General features: G+C 35.4%; 1 protein-coding gene across 2 annotated transcripts; it reads left to right on the forward strand.

Annotated features, from left to right (window-relative positions):
• The first annotated feature begins 389 nt into the window (after positions 1-389).
• Positions 390-18,214, forward strand: LOC123540541 (uncharacterized). 2 transcript variants are annotated; one of them, XM_053526916.1, is made up of 9 exons: positions 390-543; positions 4,548-5,176; positions 6,462-6,515; positions 6,886-7,377; positions 7,863-7,922; positions 9,051-9,530; positions 10,394-10,588; positions 14,472-14,614; positions 17,048-18,212. In XM_053526916.1, exons 2-9 carry the CDS (start codon positions 4,972-4,974, stop codon positions 17,231-17,233), a joined length of 1,815 nt encoding a protein of 604 aa, XP_053382891.1. In that variant the 5' UTR covers positions 390-543; positions 4,548-4,971; the 3' UTR covers positions 17,234-18,212. The 2 variants fall into 2 exon arrangements, with proteins under 2 accessions (XP_053382891.1, XP_053382892.1); XM_053526917.1 differs by lacking the exon at positions 7,863-7,922 and having other exon boundaries at positions 17,048-18,214.
• The last annotated feature ends 316 nt before the right edge of the window (positions 18,215-18,530 follow it).

The following is an 18,530-nucleotide window of genomic DNA, read 5'->3' on the forward strand; positions in this document are numbered from 1 at the left end:
TGCTACATCAAAAAATAAATAAATAAATAAATAAATAAATAAATAAATAAAATAAACCAAACACATTTCGTATATGGGTTATTAAGTTATTTCGGGAACAGACGGACGGACGGTCGTACAATTCACTGGAAATATAACAGGGCTTAAGTGGGTGCCTAAGATGTACTGGTTTTGTTATTCTTTTAAGCCAGCTGTACCGAATTTGCATTTTCTTCTACCGATTTCTTTGTTAAACAAATGACCTCATTATCAGAGGCAAAGTATCCGAATACTTCAAACGGTATCATAAAAGTCTAATACGTTTTTTTAAATTCAGTAATATGCAAATATACTTCAGTCCTTTTCCCGGTAGAGTTGTATTATGTTTCTCTATATTTGATGACTCATCGTGTTTGCAGTTTATTTTTGGAACGATTACGTGCTTCCCAGCCGACAAATCTAACAATAGCTTTGGATTTTTCGCCCGCGTTCTCGCTCGCATACTGGAGGAAGTAATGGAATGTTTAAAACGAAATTTGAATGTGTTAATTCTGAATGAGTAAGGTATTGTATATCTTTTATCTTTGTCATTTAAGTTAATTATATAATAACCTATTTACATATTATTTGCTATTTAATATCTATATTATCGATAGGTTAAATGAGTACACATTTCCACAGGCACCAGTATCGGATCTGGGACAAAAATATGTTTGTTTTCATCCTAAATGAGTTAAAAATGAAAAATATGTAGTGAAATATGAGCCCCCATCAAAATATACATATGTCTACTGAAGGCCAGAATCTCGAGAATCGAGCCTGCGAGCAATGGGTTCACATCCCAGGCCGTTGTGAAACAAACTATCTATCAATATTTCACATGTACATTTAGCTACAAAATGAGACCGACCCCAAGTCTCTAGCCCTTCCCGTTCATGAAATATCTATCAGAAAACGAGTGCCTATCTGTTGAAAGTTCCAGGTAGATAGAAATGTGGCACAACGGAACGGTACGAAATCACGGACTAAAAGATGTTTGTCAGCCTAGCAAGGGTCAAATTCGTTTGACATTAATAACAAGTATTACTAAATATGCAAATTATGGCCACTCACCACCGTCAGTATCATCTGCTACACGCGATATTTACTTTTTTATTTTTCCGTCGGTCTTTCAATTGTATTATCCGCCATTGAAACCGATACGATAATATCAGAGTAATTTTGTGCGAAACGATGCGGTTCTGTCGGAGGTGTGTCGCTATTGGCCAATCAGAAGTTGCGTTTAAAAATACCTTACGAATTCTGTTCAATGGCGTAGCATTCAATTGAAAGACCGTGGAAAAATTTGAAACGCCAATATCGCGTGTTTGAGAAGCTACTGACGATTGTGAGTGGCCCTAGTTTATGTATTTATTTTTACTATTTAGTATTTTTAATTGAATTTGACCCTTGCTTGGCTGACAAACATATTTTAGTCCGTGATTTCGTACCGTTTCGTTGTGCCACATTTCTGTCTACCTGGAACTTTCAGCAGAAAGGCACTCGTTTTCTGATAGATATTTCATGAATGGGTAGGGCTAGAGACTTGGGGTCGGTCTCATGTTGTAGCTAAATGTACACGTGAAATGGTGATAGGTAGTTTGTTTAATTGTCTAGAGAATTTATTTCACAACGGCCCGAGAAGTGAACCCATTGCTCGCAGGCTCGATTCTCGAGATTCTGGCCTTCAGTAGACATATGTATATTTTGATGAGGGCTCATATTTCACTACATATTTTTCATTTTTAACTCATTTAGGATGAAAACAAACATATTTTTGTCCCAGGTCCGATACTGGTGCCTGTGCACATTTCCGGTCTCTGTGTTATCTTTTTGAAAATCCCAAATTTTATAGATCTATAATGACAATCTCCTTGTTTTTATTTAAGCTTGCACTAAGCATAAAAAGGGAAACTGAAGACGCAGACATAACATAACACGACATAAAATGGCATTTAGATAATATATGTAATTTCCGATTTGCATATACATGTTTAAAAATATCTGTAGTTGTTTACCTTAGCAACTAACATACATAATGAAAATAGCTACAGCAGGTTTTAAGGTTCATGTAAAGTGTTTGAGACTGCCCCTCGAGTGAATTTTTGTTTCATGTTTTGAGACCTCATAGGCCTTTGTTTTTCATACATTGTATACCAAACTGTTCAGAAAGAGTAGACGTGTGTTCACTCGTTTGTGCTGTACCACTGATCTTTCGTCATATGCATTTTTCAATATATTCCGTACAAATCATAAAACATGTACTTTGCTTGTCCACATTCTGTTTTGTAAAAAATATCAAACTTCTTTTTCAAAAATATTTTGACATTAGGTCTGTACTTATTATGTGCCTAACGTATTTCTCCAGGTATTCCCAGTGTTAAAATTGCTACAATACATCTACATTTCAAGAAGTTGCCAAAATTGCAAAATGAAAGTGAAAGTAGAGCTGTCAAAATGACAAAATACTCCTATATTTCAGAAAATATGTAAGTTAACTGTATTTCAATACTAGGAGTACCTAGATAAATATGTTACAGACACAAACAAAATGTATTTAAAGAAAAAATACTTTTGAAAAAAAAAGTTTGATATTTTCTACAAAATAGAACCGTGACGGTCGAAGTACGTGTAATTTTAGACAAAATACTTATTCTCAAAGAAGCTTACCTTTGTATAATGTATTCTCTGCTTCCTCTTAACAATTCAGTGTATTTATAATAAATAGAAACGGTCTTTGAAGAATAAATTTCAAAAATCAAAATTCACCTGCTGAGGGGTGGTCTCCAAACACTTTACATGAACCTTAATTTCAGTTGTTTTAGGGAATAATAAGATGATTTGATTGTTCTTGTTTAATAATATATGATATTTTATATGTTTGCATTGCTCACTGGCCTCATTCATTGATGTTTTCAGGCGTGTAGCGTTCCAACTAAAACTTTTTACTCGATCGGGTTTAAGTCTAAAAAAAATGAGCTTATTTGTAAAGAAACCGGGCGTGGGGGGATAGGCACTATTTAGTATTGTGCATACTATGACGCCACCCCCCCCCCCACTCCCCACCGGCACACACACACACACACACACACACACACACACACACACGCACCCCCGCACGCGCGCACACACACACACACACACACACACGTGGCAAAGGAATATTATTTTCTCAAATTTGCACTCCAAAATGCATCAGAGACCACAATTTTACTTGTATTTCAGAAATATCCTCTTCTGTTCCTAAATATTTAGACCAAAAATTACACTACATACGACAGTTTTATACCTATAATTCAAACAATTCCAGAAAGAGACGTTCCCCCTCTGATCCCCCTAACAGGAGGGGCGTATTCCCTCCTATACCTCAAAATTTATACACAAAAATCCATCAGAGGCCACCTTTATATATATATATATATATTTTTTTTTTTTTTTTTTCAAAAATTTCCATAGGGGGAACCTTCTGACCCCTTAACAAAACGGAGGTTTACTCTCCTGTGTCTCAACAGCTAGACAACTTTGATCCTAAAATTGCACGAGAGGACAACATTTCATACGTATATTTCAAAATATTCCAAGAGGAAACACAAAACCCTGATCCCCCTTTCAGAAGGGATGTATCCCCTCCTGTGTCTTAGAATTTGCGCCTACGAATTCTCCAGAAGCCACGATTTCATGCTTATATTTAACAAATTACCAGGGCGGGACTCCATGACCCCCTAACAAGAGAAAGATTCCCCCCCCCCCCCCCTGTACCTCATAATTTAAACACAAAGGCACCAGAGGCTGCAATTTTATACCTTTACTTCAAAAATATCGAAGATAGACTCTCCTGACTTCCCTAACAGAAGGGCATAACCTGTACCCCGTTCCTCAACATTTAGACAAAAGAAAATGCCACTATTTCACACCTATATTTCAAAAGGTACTAAGGGGGACCTACCCTTACTTCAAAATGTAGACCCAAAAAGACATCAGAGGCTACCTTTTATTACCACATTTCTAAAACATTTCCAGGGAGAGACACACTCTCGCACCCTTTACACAAGGGGATGCCCCCTCCTGAAGCTAACCCCACTCGGCGCTATGCGTCTCGCCGATAACGCCTTCGTTCCAAATAGTAACAACATGTATTTTTTGTTTCAATAAACAGGGTTATACAATTATGATTCTATGTCAAGGTGATGGTCCTTTTAGTGTTGTTTCCAAACATGTATTGTATATAAGGTCGTACAGTAACAGTTACCACCTAATATTACTTAGAGGTCGATAGTTGAGCTGTCATTGACAATTGAGAATAGTTAACGAACAATGATTATGCTTATCTAACGGGAAAAGTAAAAATGTAGTGAATATCAGAAGAACGTTTTGTAACGTCAAGCTTTCTGCAGATGCTAGTGACGACATTTGGTTATCATCAGATGATATGAGTATAAGTTTTGTTATATGAAACATGACATTGTAATTAGTTGTTCTCAGTACACTTATGATCTGTTACAAACTTTTCCGAACATTTAATTTTGTAGATGGCAGACAAATTCTTCCGGCTGGTCAGTTTTGTTGTAAACATTTGTCCTGAACCTCTGAGGAAAATGTTCTTGAAATACGCAAAGGCTGACAAAGGCACGACATTCACGACACTTGACGACTATCTCACATTTAGAGAAACGGATATTCGGAGATGCAGGAAGTTAAGAAACGATCAGGAAAATCTTCTTTATCCCAACGGCAGTAAAGCTGATGAGTGGGACGTGTCCTTGCTAACAACTCTAATTACTGAACTGTTTGGTTCATGTATATCAATGCCGGAAAGAGTTTTGATAGATGAAATCCGTGAGAAAAGGAACAGTTTACAGCATCTCCCTAATACGTCAAGCATAACTGATCAATATTACAATCAATTTTGGACCGAGCTTGAGACTGCAACCTTGGATTTGGCTAGGCATACTGATGGACCTGCTTATGAAAAGGATATTCTTGCAAAAAATCGATGAAATAAGAAGTGACGACGTGCAAAACATCGGAGACGTATTACGTATCTGGTACGATGAATGTATCAGAGAAATGAATGACAGAATGGAACAAATGCAAACGAAAATGAGTGAGATGAGCGCTATTATGCAAAAAGTAACCGTACAAACACCAGGACCAACAGGTATCACTTTACGTTTTGCTGTTTATTTAAGGAATTACACGTTCAAGCTTTTCTTTGTATGTTCATTCTTTTTAAAGGTGAACATGTTTTAAAAGAAATACGCAACTACATAGTCATCTAAGTGTTTTATACTACAGTAGTCCCTAGAAAAACGTTACAGAAACCAAGAAAAATTGAAGCATGAACGCGTTATATAAGAATACAGAGACACATCCTTGTGTTTAATGACCTACTTCAATCTATCAAGGCTGTAAAGTATAATATATGTTTTACTTGAAGCAATTTTGACTGTCTCAAATGCCTTATCAAACTTAAGTACATTATTACAAAAAAATGATAAATACCATCATATTGTATTATTTGTAGATGTGAACAGTTTTAAACATAGACTCTTTCTCGTTGGGTAGATATAGCTTTTAGAACGTATCAGTGATGCACATTTATTTCTAAATATCACCTTGATGCTGGCTTTCTAAATCCATTTTTATCAAACATTTTCCAACAATACTTTTCGTGATTTTGATTGTTTTAGAGTAGACCACATTATCTATTCATTTTTTATTCATTTATGACCTATACTAAAAAGGGATAAAACATGTATTATGTATTGTCTAAATTTGATGATTTTCAAAGTATAAAAGTATAAGTATTAAAATAGTCAAAACTACAAAAACTTAATAAAAGAAGTTACTTTATTTTACGCTTAGCCTTTTTAAGGAAAGCTGGACCAAAACGTAGAAAAAAAAATATTTTAAACAACTGCAGTCTTCTCGTGGGCCACTTGATGGATCATCACCTTACGTTGTCTGTTGAAAACTTGTAAGGTCTTCTCTCTAACTTATTCAAATGGTTCCTTTTGGTCCCTTTTAGGGTCTGCAAGAGCTAAAAATAGAAAAGTGACTACCTCTAACGAACGTCTTGATGGATCTTCTAGCTTTACGGTGTTCACTTCACACTGAACTGCTTGATTAATCTTACTTAACTTAGTTCGTTGCACCATTGGTTTGACCTCTCTAATTTGCTCAAATGGTTATGCATTTTTTGAACGTTTCATAGGAAAATAGGAAAAAAGCCTTTTAAAATGTTTTAATGATCTTCCCGCAGGTGAGCGACTTTCTCCTGTTTGTATTTTATATTTCAAGTAATGGGTGAAATACCCCAACATTGCGTCACGCAACAGTGTTTTCATAACTGTGCATAATAACACTTATGTCAAACTATAAAATGATCCGATACCCTTAGTGTATTAATTATATACTGATATACTTTGTCGTTTTAATTGCAGGTGGCAAGAATAAACGGATTAAAACTCTCGACCATATACTTCATAAACTTAAAGGTAAAGTTTCATTTTTTAACTATTTCAAAACGAACTCTCAGAACCTATTTTAAATGTACAAAAACAGTTTTGTATAATATACATAGAATTTTGCTGCTGCTTTCCTAATCGGTCAGTTAAGGTATCTGATCCACAAACAGGTAACATTTCGATGCCTGTTGACCCCATGTTGTTTTTGGTATCATTTGAAAGAGTTGTGTGTGCTGAACAAGAATTGGTAAATAGGATGACCATAAATAATATGCAAGAATCACTACAGTCATGTTTTATTTCTTCTCTAGCGTCAACATATGTTATGCTAAGCTTATCTAATATTGTGTCTAATACGTATCCAAATGATAATTATGATGAAAAAGTTATTTTACTTTAGCGAACTTCGAAACAACAATGAAAACAGAGTTAAGAAACAATTTTGATCCCCCATCTGAAGTAGCCGACATACGAACGCTTCTACGTGACAAACACCATGTGGTTGTTGCTGGAAGTTTCAGCAGCCGGTACCTTGAAACTGCCTTATTCGCCATTACAACAATGGATTACACCGAAGGTCGATGTGTCGAAATATCGACGTCGTCTGACTGGCGCCATATTGATCCAGAAGATGTTGACCTTGTTCTGCTCAAAGATCCGTTTGGTAAAGATTACTACGAGAGCTCAAAAGCAAAGGGTATTGCAGACGTCTTTAACAATATGTTACAGACTTCGAAAGAAGATACTAATGCTGGTAGAATAGATATAATTCTGGTTACAGAAATTGGTATATTGGCCGAGGTCAGGAAACAACATGACCATGACATCCTTGACGTTTTCGTCAATGTATTTGATGCGACCACGGAGAAACAGCCGGCTGATCTTACATTAGGTAACCTTTGTAAAAGTGTTGCCTGCTAAACGATATTTAAACAAAATATAACAAACAAGCAAACATTTGTTTTTTAAATAATCTCTTGCATTCACTATTTTGTAATGTCAGTAAGTTTCATTAGGTAGAATACACGACTTTATACGGAGCAGTGTCGAGTTTGGTCCCAAGGCAATGTTATTAATTTCCATGACGATTTGTTTTGAGACATTGTGTGCAGTAATTCGTTTTCAGCTCCTGATGCATGAGCGGAAGTTATAAGTTACCTAAGGACAAGCTACAGTAATTGACATCTTTTAAAAAAATGCGTAATCCCTGTATCTAAGTTTTGTTTTATCACTAGGTAGTTAAAAATTACATTTTACATTTTTACTGCTTCAGCAATTATCTTACTTGATAAATATCCAATCTAAGACTTCATAGAATTGGTGTATTTTAAGCTTTATGAACTGCGTTAGGTTATACCTTTGATTGCTTTATTCTAGGTCCTGATATCAGCATAGGAGCGAAGGCGCCTTTAAATCAAGTTGCTAGTAATTTGAAAGGTAAATTACTATAGAAATTATTTCAATTAGTCAACTAATTTTATTTTTGACTGAATAATTTGCATTGTAAATAACATAAAACATAGTACCTATAAATGAAAACTTCGCATCGGCTCTCGAAAGTACTATCTAAAAAGTTTCGACTGTACAGAGATTATTTAGCAACAAGATATCAGTCAAGGACGTAACTAGAAAAAAATACTATTGATGATAAATTGATAGGCTTAGATATAGATTGGTCAAGCGCTCAAGGGTCAGAACGACTTATTCCTACTCGGACGCCGCGGGTTCGAACCCCGTCCAGAGCCGATATTTAGAACAGTCTCAAAACTTTCATATCCAGCCGATTTATTTATTTATTTATTTTGTTTGTTGGGTTTAACGTCGAACCGAAACAATTATAGTTCAGATGGCGTCTTTCCAGCTTTGGTGGTGGAGGAAGACCCCAGGTGCCCCTCCGTGTATTATTTCATCACAAGCGGGCACCTGGGTAGAACAACCGACTTTCCGTAAGCCAGCTGGATATCTTCCACACATGAAGAATTCAACGCCCCGAGTAAGGCTCGAGCCCAGATCGGTGAGGGGCAAGTGATTTGAAGTCAGCAACCTTAACCACTCGGCCACGGAGGCTCCCATATTCAGTCGAAGACAAGGATGCAGGTATCGATTGTAGTAAACTAGATTTGTAACCTCTGTATAGGAACAAGCAAATCTCCATAACGGCATATTTTTTCTTTCCTTTTAATATTAAAATATTAATTAACCATTCGGCAACCTTTGTGTAGCCTGGCTCCTTGGCAGCATGGTTATTTTTTTATATAAATACTGCAAGCAAAATGTTCGGAGCCAGGGGCAATAAAAAAAGTCAATGAAGAAACAACCTGCTGGAGTTACTTCCCTCTTAATGAATAAACATATATATGTAGAACAAACATAGGGACGGGAGCCAGTCTAATCTTTGTGCAACAATCACATCTTCTTTGAAACAGAGACATTGCATTGCAAATTGAAATTGCTAAATGAGTTACTTTATTTGTATATAGTTACTTACGCAAGTAAAGCTTCTGAGTACATTATTATTGAATATAGAAGTATATACTGTTGAAATGTGATTTTTTATTATTTTAGAAATCACAAGCACCTTCATTCAGCATTATTATAGCGATCTCAACAGAATCCAGGTTGATGATGCTTATATCAAAATCGCCAAGGAAAAATTCAAAAGGAGCAAAATTGTTGTCTTGGTTGGTCCAAAAGAATATGGAAAGGTTCTCGCTGTTGCCTTAGCAGCGTCCTACAAGCTCTCGCAGTGTCTTCTACTGACTAAGCCTGATGATACACTGCTAATAGATTCAGACGTATGTCTAGCTATCGTCGACCAGTTCGCTGGTAAATATAGGTTTAGCGAGGATCAAGTCCTTAAATGGTATGACATGTTTGACCATCTACAACTTGCTGTGGAAGCTGGCAAGCTTAATGTTGTAATAACCTGTGAAAAGGAAAAATTGAAAGGGTGCAGAAAAATCTTTCCACATCCCCTGTTGGAGCATACGGTTGACCTACCGGAAGATGATTATAATGCTGTTAAAAATGAGGTTTCATTGGAAGGTTTGTACAGATATTGATACATACTGAATGAAGGTTTTAAAGTCTTATGTATGGGAAGCACCTCGTAGAAATAACTATTTAAGAATTAAAAACACTATTTTTGTGCTTGAGACTGGTTTAAGTTACAAGAAGTGGAAAACTACATTCGGACTTCTTGCACATCCATGAATCGCGCCAGAATTATCGTTATATTTACATTTTTACAGTAGCTTACTATAAAATAGGTTTGCTTTCAATGAGAATCAGAATATCGATCGGTTCAACATGTAAATAGAACAGCCAGAAGGACCCGCAAATATTAAATTGTAATTCGCCTTTTGATACAAATATCTTTAAATCCGGAAATAACTAACGAAAACCAATGCGATAACTATCGCATTGTCGCGTGTTAGCAGGACGATATTTCATGTGACATGAATAGCATTCCGTACCACACAGCACACTTAAAGATTTCTGTTTTGATAGGTAATAAAAATTGTAAGGCGTAAGCAGATCCTTTGGAAGTTTAACCACATATATTGTCGGTTTAAACTATTGCTAAATGAAGCTTGCTCGTCATCCATAAACCTACATCCTCAATTTATATGTGTGTTTCTAATTCTTATTACATTTAACACAGGCATGAATCAGTCAAATACGTCTAAATCACAGAATATTCTTGGTTAAGCATTATATGTTACTTTTTTGTTATAAACAAATCTATGCATGTACAACAAATATAATAAATTGTTATCAAATAAAAATATCATTTTCAAAATGATGATTTTTTTTGAAAATAACACAGTCGCTACACAACTTATGCAACTGATATGTAATTAAACTCTCTCTTAAAATACCTTTATCTAGCGATTTTATAATTGCAGAAAATGTAGAAATGTCAGATACAATGGATCATTCCACAGAGCAGACTGAAAATCAACATCAAAAACGGCACAAGAAACTAAGACGGAATAAGTATGGCGAAACACCAATTCACATTGCTGCTAAGAAGCCTCATCCTAATGACTTGAAGAAAATTATTGCTTCTGGTGCCGATGTCAATGTTAGAGACAATGCTAGTGCGTAACTGATTCTTTTTCGTTGGATATCCGGACTTTGTATTTATACAATATTAAATTAGATTAACTTCTGTGCATTAGTATGTTGGAATCTAACATTTTCCTCGATTGGGTAATCACGGTGAGGATGCGTACACCGGATATTGCCATTTAGTGATAAGGTATTTTCCGAAACGTGATTATTTTTCGTCAACAAGGTAGGTAAAACCCCGATTTACTATTGTATTATACTACTATAGAAGAAAAGAGCATTTCTTTTAATAATCAGATGCTGTGTATATGCACTCACAATCGTAAAATCAGTCAATATTAAGTAGAAACGCTAAAATTGGTGATAAAATGACAAGTTTATCATTAGATAAATGCATGCCGTGAACACATTTGTCCCGATACCAGCACCTATTTGCATTGTGGAGAAACTCTGAATCGTACGATTTATTTAGTTTCATACAAAAAAAAAAACATATGCAAAATTTCAGCTTTGTAAATGTTCAAATGACGGAGAAATCGGTCATAAATTAGCGTCGATGGTGTACTGTGTATTGCAAATACATGTACTGTGTATTGACCTGTATCACATTTTACTGTACTGTGTAATGTTGACATTATCAGTGAGTTTTATAGAACAAATCTTACAAAATATACATTATCATTTCCTTTTCAAAATACAAAATAGTAATTTCTTTAGCCCTGAAGATACGTGATACTTTACATTGATATTTATAACGTTTACTCTGTTGTAATTTATGTTATAAGCTCGAAATCGTAACTCACAGTCACAATAGTTCAACTGTGGGCAGTAATTTTGTTATGCTTACCAATTGTAAATGTATACTCTATTCTTACGCTCTGTGATGTTGAACAGTGTTTAAGTTGATATTACATGAATTATCTCAAAAACAGTTAAAGATATCCTTTTTTATTTGGCATTGGTTTGTCACTAAAGTCTTACCCTCAGTATCTTACAGAAGGTTCGGCCCTACTAACAACACAACATTGTATTTTTTTTCGTCGCAGAATCAACTTGTTTATGTGTATTTATAGCTCGACGAACGAGTTTAAGGCCATTGTATGTCATTTTGTTGATAACCACCCAAACGACGAAAATAATATAGTACGCTAACGACCACACCGCAGACAAGTAAGTTACAAGATAACTACAGCAATATGCAGAGAAAGAAAGCGTAAAATACTGTTGATTCAGAAAACTTTTAAATACATGTATCAAAACGGAACCCGTTTACAAAAGAGACCAGTTTCCAACAGAAAGACACTCTTCGAAAAGGTTGTAAAGACAAATTTGTTTTGGGAAAATTGTGAGGAGCCTGTTCATGGACGGCAGTAGAATTGCATGCTACCTACCACGCCATCTAGCAGAACTCAACATTTACACACGCTACCAGTTCCAAAATATAATTTAGTGGCACCCATGTAACCTTCAATGATACACAGAATGCAATTCCATGGACAGACGAGGTTTTAGGAGAGTATACATTGTTACACTCCTTGAAAGAATGTGACAAAATAGATGGATGAATACATGGCCTTTAACCTTTAGCCTGCGGTAGCAAGTGATTCTGCCTTTTCGACCAGTGCAGGCTGATCATGGTCTGCACTGTTCGCTACTCAGTCAGTACATTTTAAGTGAACACCCCTTCGAATAATAAATGGTACTGCTCAAACTGAATGATAGAACAGTCCATCTAAAACAAATTTAGCAGGTAAAGGTTAATCAGTTTGTTTGCCAAGGAAAATTTCCTTTAAATGATATAGATTTCTGTATTTCTTGACGTCGTAAGATGTTTTCCATTGACAATTTGGTTAATATGAGGCATAGTGATTTGAAGAACAGGTTTAAAACTCTTCCGAGGATTTTACAATTATACAGCTGCTTGCATAACAGGGACTACATTTCTGGCGCTAAATTAAGGGAAAAGAGAAAAGCGAGGCAGACGAATACTTATTGACATTAACGGAAGCAGCAAGTTACTTCATAAATGTGATGAGAATAAATTACTCCCACATAAGACTATGCATTGATTCTAAAATAGGTTCTGTTGTGACAGATTTGTTTTTCTAAACATTATTTGGCAAACAATAATCTAAAAGCCATGTTTTATTTTTATAAAGAACAAATAGTCATGTTCATTGAAATATTTATTAAACAAACTAGAAACATAAACACACATTCATAAAATAACAAAGATCATAAACATTTTACATTCAGCAGTATGAATACATGCAAAAATTTAAATGATTTTCAAGTCAGTTCTTGACCTTTACATGAAATATACTATTGTGACCAACAGGGAAGTTGATCACATAAAAATGATAACGAACTATTTGTATAGAAATGGCATATATCTTGCAAATAAAGTGTGCTAAATATATTTCAAGAATAACACATGACACGGTTTCCTCCTATTTTTAAAACTAAGTGCTCGATGCTTATGATACCTGTTTTGTTTCGTATGAAGCAAGTGGTGAGCTGACTCTTGCTGTTCTTATAAGGGGAAACCTTTTCTACATTTGTCGTCATCATATCCTGTGTTACATTTTTATAACATTTCACGGGTGTAGTTTTGGCTGGGCCTGTACACGGCAATGGCTAGTCTTTAGACAGTTTCTCGGAGTGACTATTGGCGTGCCGCTGTAATTGTATGATGTAATTTCAGAGTTCAAACTGGTGCTTGTTATTTGCGCTGTGACGTCTAATGTCATCTGCAAACAAGAAAAGAAATTCCATCATTTGGGCCAATACCATTACACGCATTGTCTATATAATAACCATCAATGTTAAAAACATGCACGATTTTCAATATCAATACTCAGTACACGGAATTGCAATACACAGTATAAATATTACTTTGAAAACTCGTGTAGCAAAGTTTTACACGATACACAGTACACCAACGACGCTCATTTATCACCGATTTCTTCGTCATTTATACATTTACATAGCTGAAATTTTGCACATATTATCTTTGTATGTAACTTAATAAATCGTACGATTCAGAGTTTCTCCACAATGCAAATAGGTGATGGTATCGGGACAAATGTGTTCACAGCATGCATTTATCAAATGATAAACTTGTCATTTTATCACAAATTTTAGGGTTTCTACTTTATATTGACTGATTTTACGCTTGTGAGTGCATATACACAGCATCTGATTATTAAAAGAAATGCTCTTTTCTTCTATAGTAGTATAATACATTAGTAAATCGGGGTTTTACCTACCTTGTTGACGGAAAATAATCACGTTTTCGGAAAATACCTTATCACTAAATGGCAATATCCGGTGTACGCATCCTCACCGTGATTACCCAATCGAGGAAAATGTTAGATTCCAACATACTAATGCACAGAATATTTCGTAATTTATTCAGGTAATTGCCAGTAAAAACTTATAAGAAATGTAAAATGTATGCTGTTACCGTCAATAAGAAGCAATCTGTATTCGCCTGTGGAACCCGGCTTAATATGTTGTTTTATTAGTTAAGCTGTCGATCTAAAAACAAAGAAAAATATCAAACAGGGAATGCCACGCACCAAAAGCGCAGCCTCCTCAATACTTGCACAAGCCTTTCTGAAATATACTATTTAGTGTTTGAAATAGGCTAACCCGCATGCCATCATATCTTCGGAATAATTAATACCTTGGTCTGAATGATGTTTTATAGGTTTTAAGTAGTTATTACCTAGATTATAACGTTAGCCTATCAATTTAGCATTCCGTCGCTGGGTATACCCTATAATGCTAGCTAAATCATATTTCTATTTAATAATAACATTCTTACACTACAGGCAACTAACCATATCATTTAACAACAAGTTATTTTTCTTGATGATCGTTTTAATTATTTGCTTTGATACTTTATAGATTGGTCTCCTCTGCATGAAGCATGTAAAAGGGGCTTTGTCGAGAATGAAGCGTGCTTACTACAAGCTGGAGCCGATATTGATGCATTAGGAGACGGCAACGATACTCCTCTGCATAAAGCGTCTATGAGTGGAAATATCGAGGTACTAGATTCACCATGTTCCATGTATTATGGTTGACGTAAGAAGTGTGTAACATTTTAAACAAATGATTAAATAAAGTACTGTAGTTTTATCGCAGTATAAAACTTTGCTACACGATCTCTTTCGAACATATATGTATATTACCTAAGTGTTTTATTCCATTTTCTGTCAATCCAGAGTCATATCTTTAGCATGGTTTGAAGTTTTAACAAAACGTGGCAGAAATTTTATCTGCTGAAGAAAAATGCGGCTCTACAAGTTTCACTCAGATCAGTTGAGGAGGACGAGATTTATGACCTCTGTGTTTTTGTTATATACATAATAGGATAATTTTACGACCAAGCTTAGTGCATTTGCAGCTTTATTTGAGACTAAGGAATCGTATGCGTTCTTGTTACTAAAGTCAAAGTCAGGGTCGCTGTTACTTAAATTAGAAATAGTGTCCGCCTAATACCTTTTGTAAGATAATTATAAGATATGACAACAAATCTCAAGAAGCTTACATACTGGCCAAGATTTCAGTGATGTTTTGGATTGCTTGGGCCAAGATCAAGATCATTGCTACTAAAATTAGACAAAATTGTTTTTCTCACCATAAATTCATTGAGGTAAGTAAACGAAACCTTGTATTTTACTAAATAGGTAGCTTTCGCAGAGACGAATGATTTGGTTTGCTTTGGTCAATGTCATTATTATTCATGAACTTACGAAATAAGACAATGTGAATTTTTGAAACCGTTAGAGTTTTGTTGCAGGCACAGAATGTTTTTTTCAAGGAATACTCCTTTATCCCTTTTGACTGGGGATACCTATACTCACTAAATTTGCTTGTTTATCTATTTTGTCGGGTGAAGTACCACATTGACACATTTCAAGCCAGAAGTACATGTTTTGGCAATGTATTTCCGCACAAGTTAAAGAAAAGAAACTTGTTTGGCTAAGTTTAACTGAATTTAATATGCGTGTCAAAATATAATTGTCAAATTTATAGCTAGCTGTAGCAAAATCAATTTAAAGTTCAAGACTACATTTTTGCACAATAACAATAGTTTGTTGAACATGTATTCACTGGTCAGTGATTGCAAAATTTTCTCGATGTTGATATTGATCAATTGAATCCTGAATAATAGAGCAGGCTTTTGTCTCCTGATGGTTTGAATCTTAAAAGAGCTCCCCCCCCCCACCCCCACCCCCACTTTCTCTGGGAATTAACATTGCTGGCGTCAAAGCTCTGTCTGCGAATCTAGTCTTGTCGTAGTCGTCGTGCGAATACTTAATTTAGCTGCAATATTAAATATCGGTCGTTTATTCATGCACACAGTTATATAATACCCAGACGGACATCCATCTAGGACCTCCTCAATGCTATAATAGAAAAAATGATACATGACCTTGTTGTGTTTGTTATATATAGATCAAACATTTAAAAAATGTATGCAATCTTAAAAGTGTTTTATGAGACAAGTATACTGATTGAGATCTTATGTCAGCAATGTCAAGATGTCAAACACAGCTGTCCATTTGAACATCTCTGCTGTAGCAATACCTTTGTTAACGACATCTCTGGATTTCTTAAGAACAGATACTTTCTATTGAACAAACCATTGCCCTTTTATGCATACGTTTTACTAAGTCAGGGCCGTAGGTACTGATCTGGCTGAATGAAATTTCTGACAAAATCCAAGGTTAACAACTTCATAAGCTGAATGATATTTCTGCAATGTTTTATAGTTCTAGGACAAACACGTTTAGAGAAACATGTGACAAAAGGTCTTAGGTCCTGTCTGTGTATATTATTGACTTTGTCAAGAGCCATAACTCTGGTCTGACTGTGTGAGGTCCCAATTAAAACAACAGTTGTACAACTGCATCCCCACCCCCAACCCAACCGCCATATAATTGGTGAGGGGGAAGAGCACATTAATGTTTCGTATTAGGTTTTCATTTATATCACATAGCGCAAAAAAGTAATAAGTCTTTCTTTAAGTCAGTGCAGTTGTTCACTTTTAGCACTAAGTTGGCAATATGTTTACACGGATATTTGTACATGTTGCCATTACGCTAGAGGTTCGCTTTTTTACACTGTCCTGTTACTTTGAAACATGAGAATCAGACTGACTGTTCGTTCACAATCAAACGATTTAATCTGATCACTGACCTTTTGACCCTGACTATTCAAAGACGATGCGAACTGTCTTAGTTTTTCTATATATTTCTGTAAACATTTCAGTCAGGTACGTACATATCAATACCGGCACTCTTATATGGCTTATATCAGCGGGAATGATGTTTTGAAATCTGGGTGTTCCTGATAGAATGTGACCTTCTTTTAAGCAGTATTTATTTCCTTTATTATGCATTTAGTATTTATGTTTGGCTCAATGTCTGTATGTTCATAATGTTGATTTTTTTTCACCTAATTTCAATTGGTAGATGTTATTGGATCGTGGTGCTAATCCACAAATTACAAACGACGATGATCAGACTCCAATGGATGATGCTTCTCGAGCTATATATACACTGATAGAAGCTGTTGTTAACAGAAAAGTTAATGTAGACACTACCATTCCATCAGAAAGTGAGATGTCTATGGCAGATACAATACATGATGGAAACTAAGAGGAGAGAACGGAATAGCTTCAAAACGTAATAATTGCGCATGCTTTGACGAAAAAGGACTTTTTAATGTGCTGTCGCCATATTGTGTTCGGGTTATTATCTAAAATGATGTGTTTATGCTAAAGTAGCTTGCATTGTGTTCTAACGCGTCCTGTAAAATCAGCCTGTTTGTAGCTTAGGTGGTCAACCTATCTGTTGTTCGCCATAAACATGTTTCGACCTCTGCGGGCGAGCTTGCTAAGCGACGATTCAGTAGTGACGTTGTATTTATATAACTGCAAACATTTGATGTTTCTGCTCGCACGTAAGTCGTGATGATTACCACAAGTTACGCTACGAAATACTTTCCTAGCGGGCTGTAAATAGCAACAGCCTATGTTATAAACAGTCACTTCTGAAATTGTTACTTTTTATGAATGTGTTCCTATTAATTTGATTTAATGAACTTCCTTATTTTCCCTTTCATGACACACATGGTGTTATTGTTTATAGAATTCCACTGATCAGCCACACTTTAACAAATAATTTGTACAAAACATACTAAACATTTCAATTATTTTTTCACGCAGTATGTATTATAAGGCTTTTATATGTCAAAACATGCATGGCAAGAAGTTATGAGAGAGAAACAGAGTGAAGTTAACACCAGATGGAAAGAATTCTGAAAAAAAGCTAATAGTTAAGCAGGTGGTACACATCTGTGCTCGTATTTTTGTTTTAAAATAGTCATTTGTTTTTCTTTTTACATATTTTTATCATGTGTCTCTGCAATGTGTTAGAATGATAATCATAATAATAATGATAATTTTTTTCGCACATAATTTCTACTTTGTTTTCTGTTTTAAAGTCTGATTTTTTATGGAATTTAAACTGGTCGGAAACGGAACCACACTATACTAATAATTTGATAAAATAAACTATTTCCGAAATATCATTAGATTTATCATAATGAGCCGCACCATGACAAAACCAACATAGTGCATTTGCGACCAGCATGGATTCAGACCAGCCTGCGCATACGCGCAGTCTGATCAGGATCCATGCTGTTCGCTTTCAAAGCTTATTACAATTAGAGAAACAGTTAGCGAACAGCATGGATCCTGACCAGACAGCGCGGATGCACAGGCTGGTCTGGATCCATGCTGGTCGCAAATGCATCATGTTGGTTTTCTCAAGGTGCGGCTCATATTACTTTTTAAACCCTCTTGCAATATATGAAAACATATTTCCTCAAAAATCATGTTTGCTATAAGAAAGTGTAATATGAAAACACTACTAGCAAAGATGTTGTATATTT

This window comes from Mercenaria mercenaria, chromosome 16 (assembly GCF_021730395.1).
Source record: "Mercenaria mercenaria strain notata chromosome 16, MADL_Memer_1, whole genome shotgun sequence".
NCBI lineage: Eukaryota > Metazoa > Mollusca > Bivalvia > Venerida > Veneridae > Mercenaria > Mercenaria mercenaria.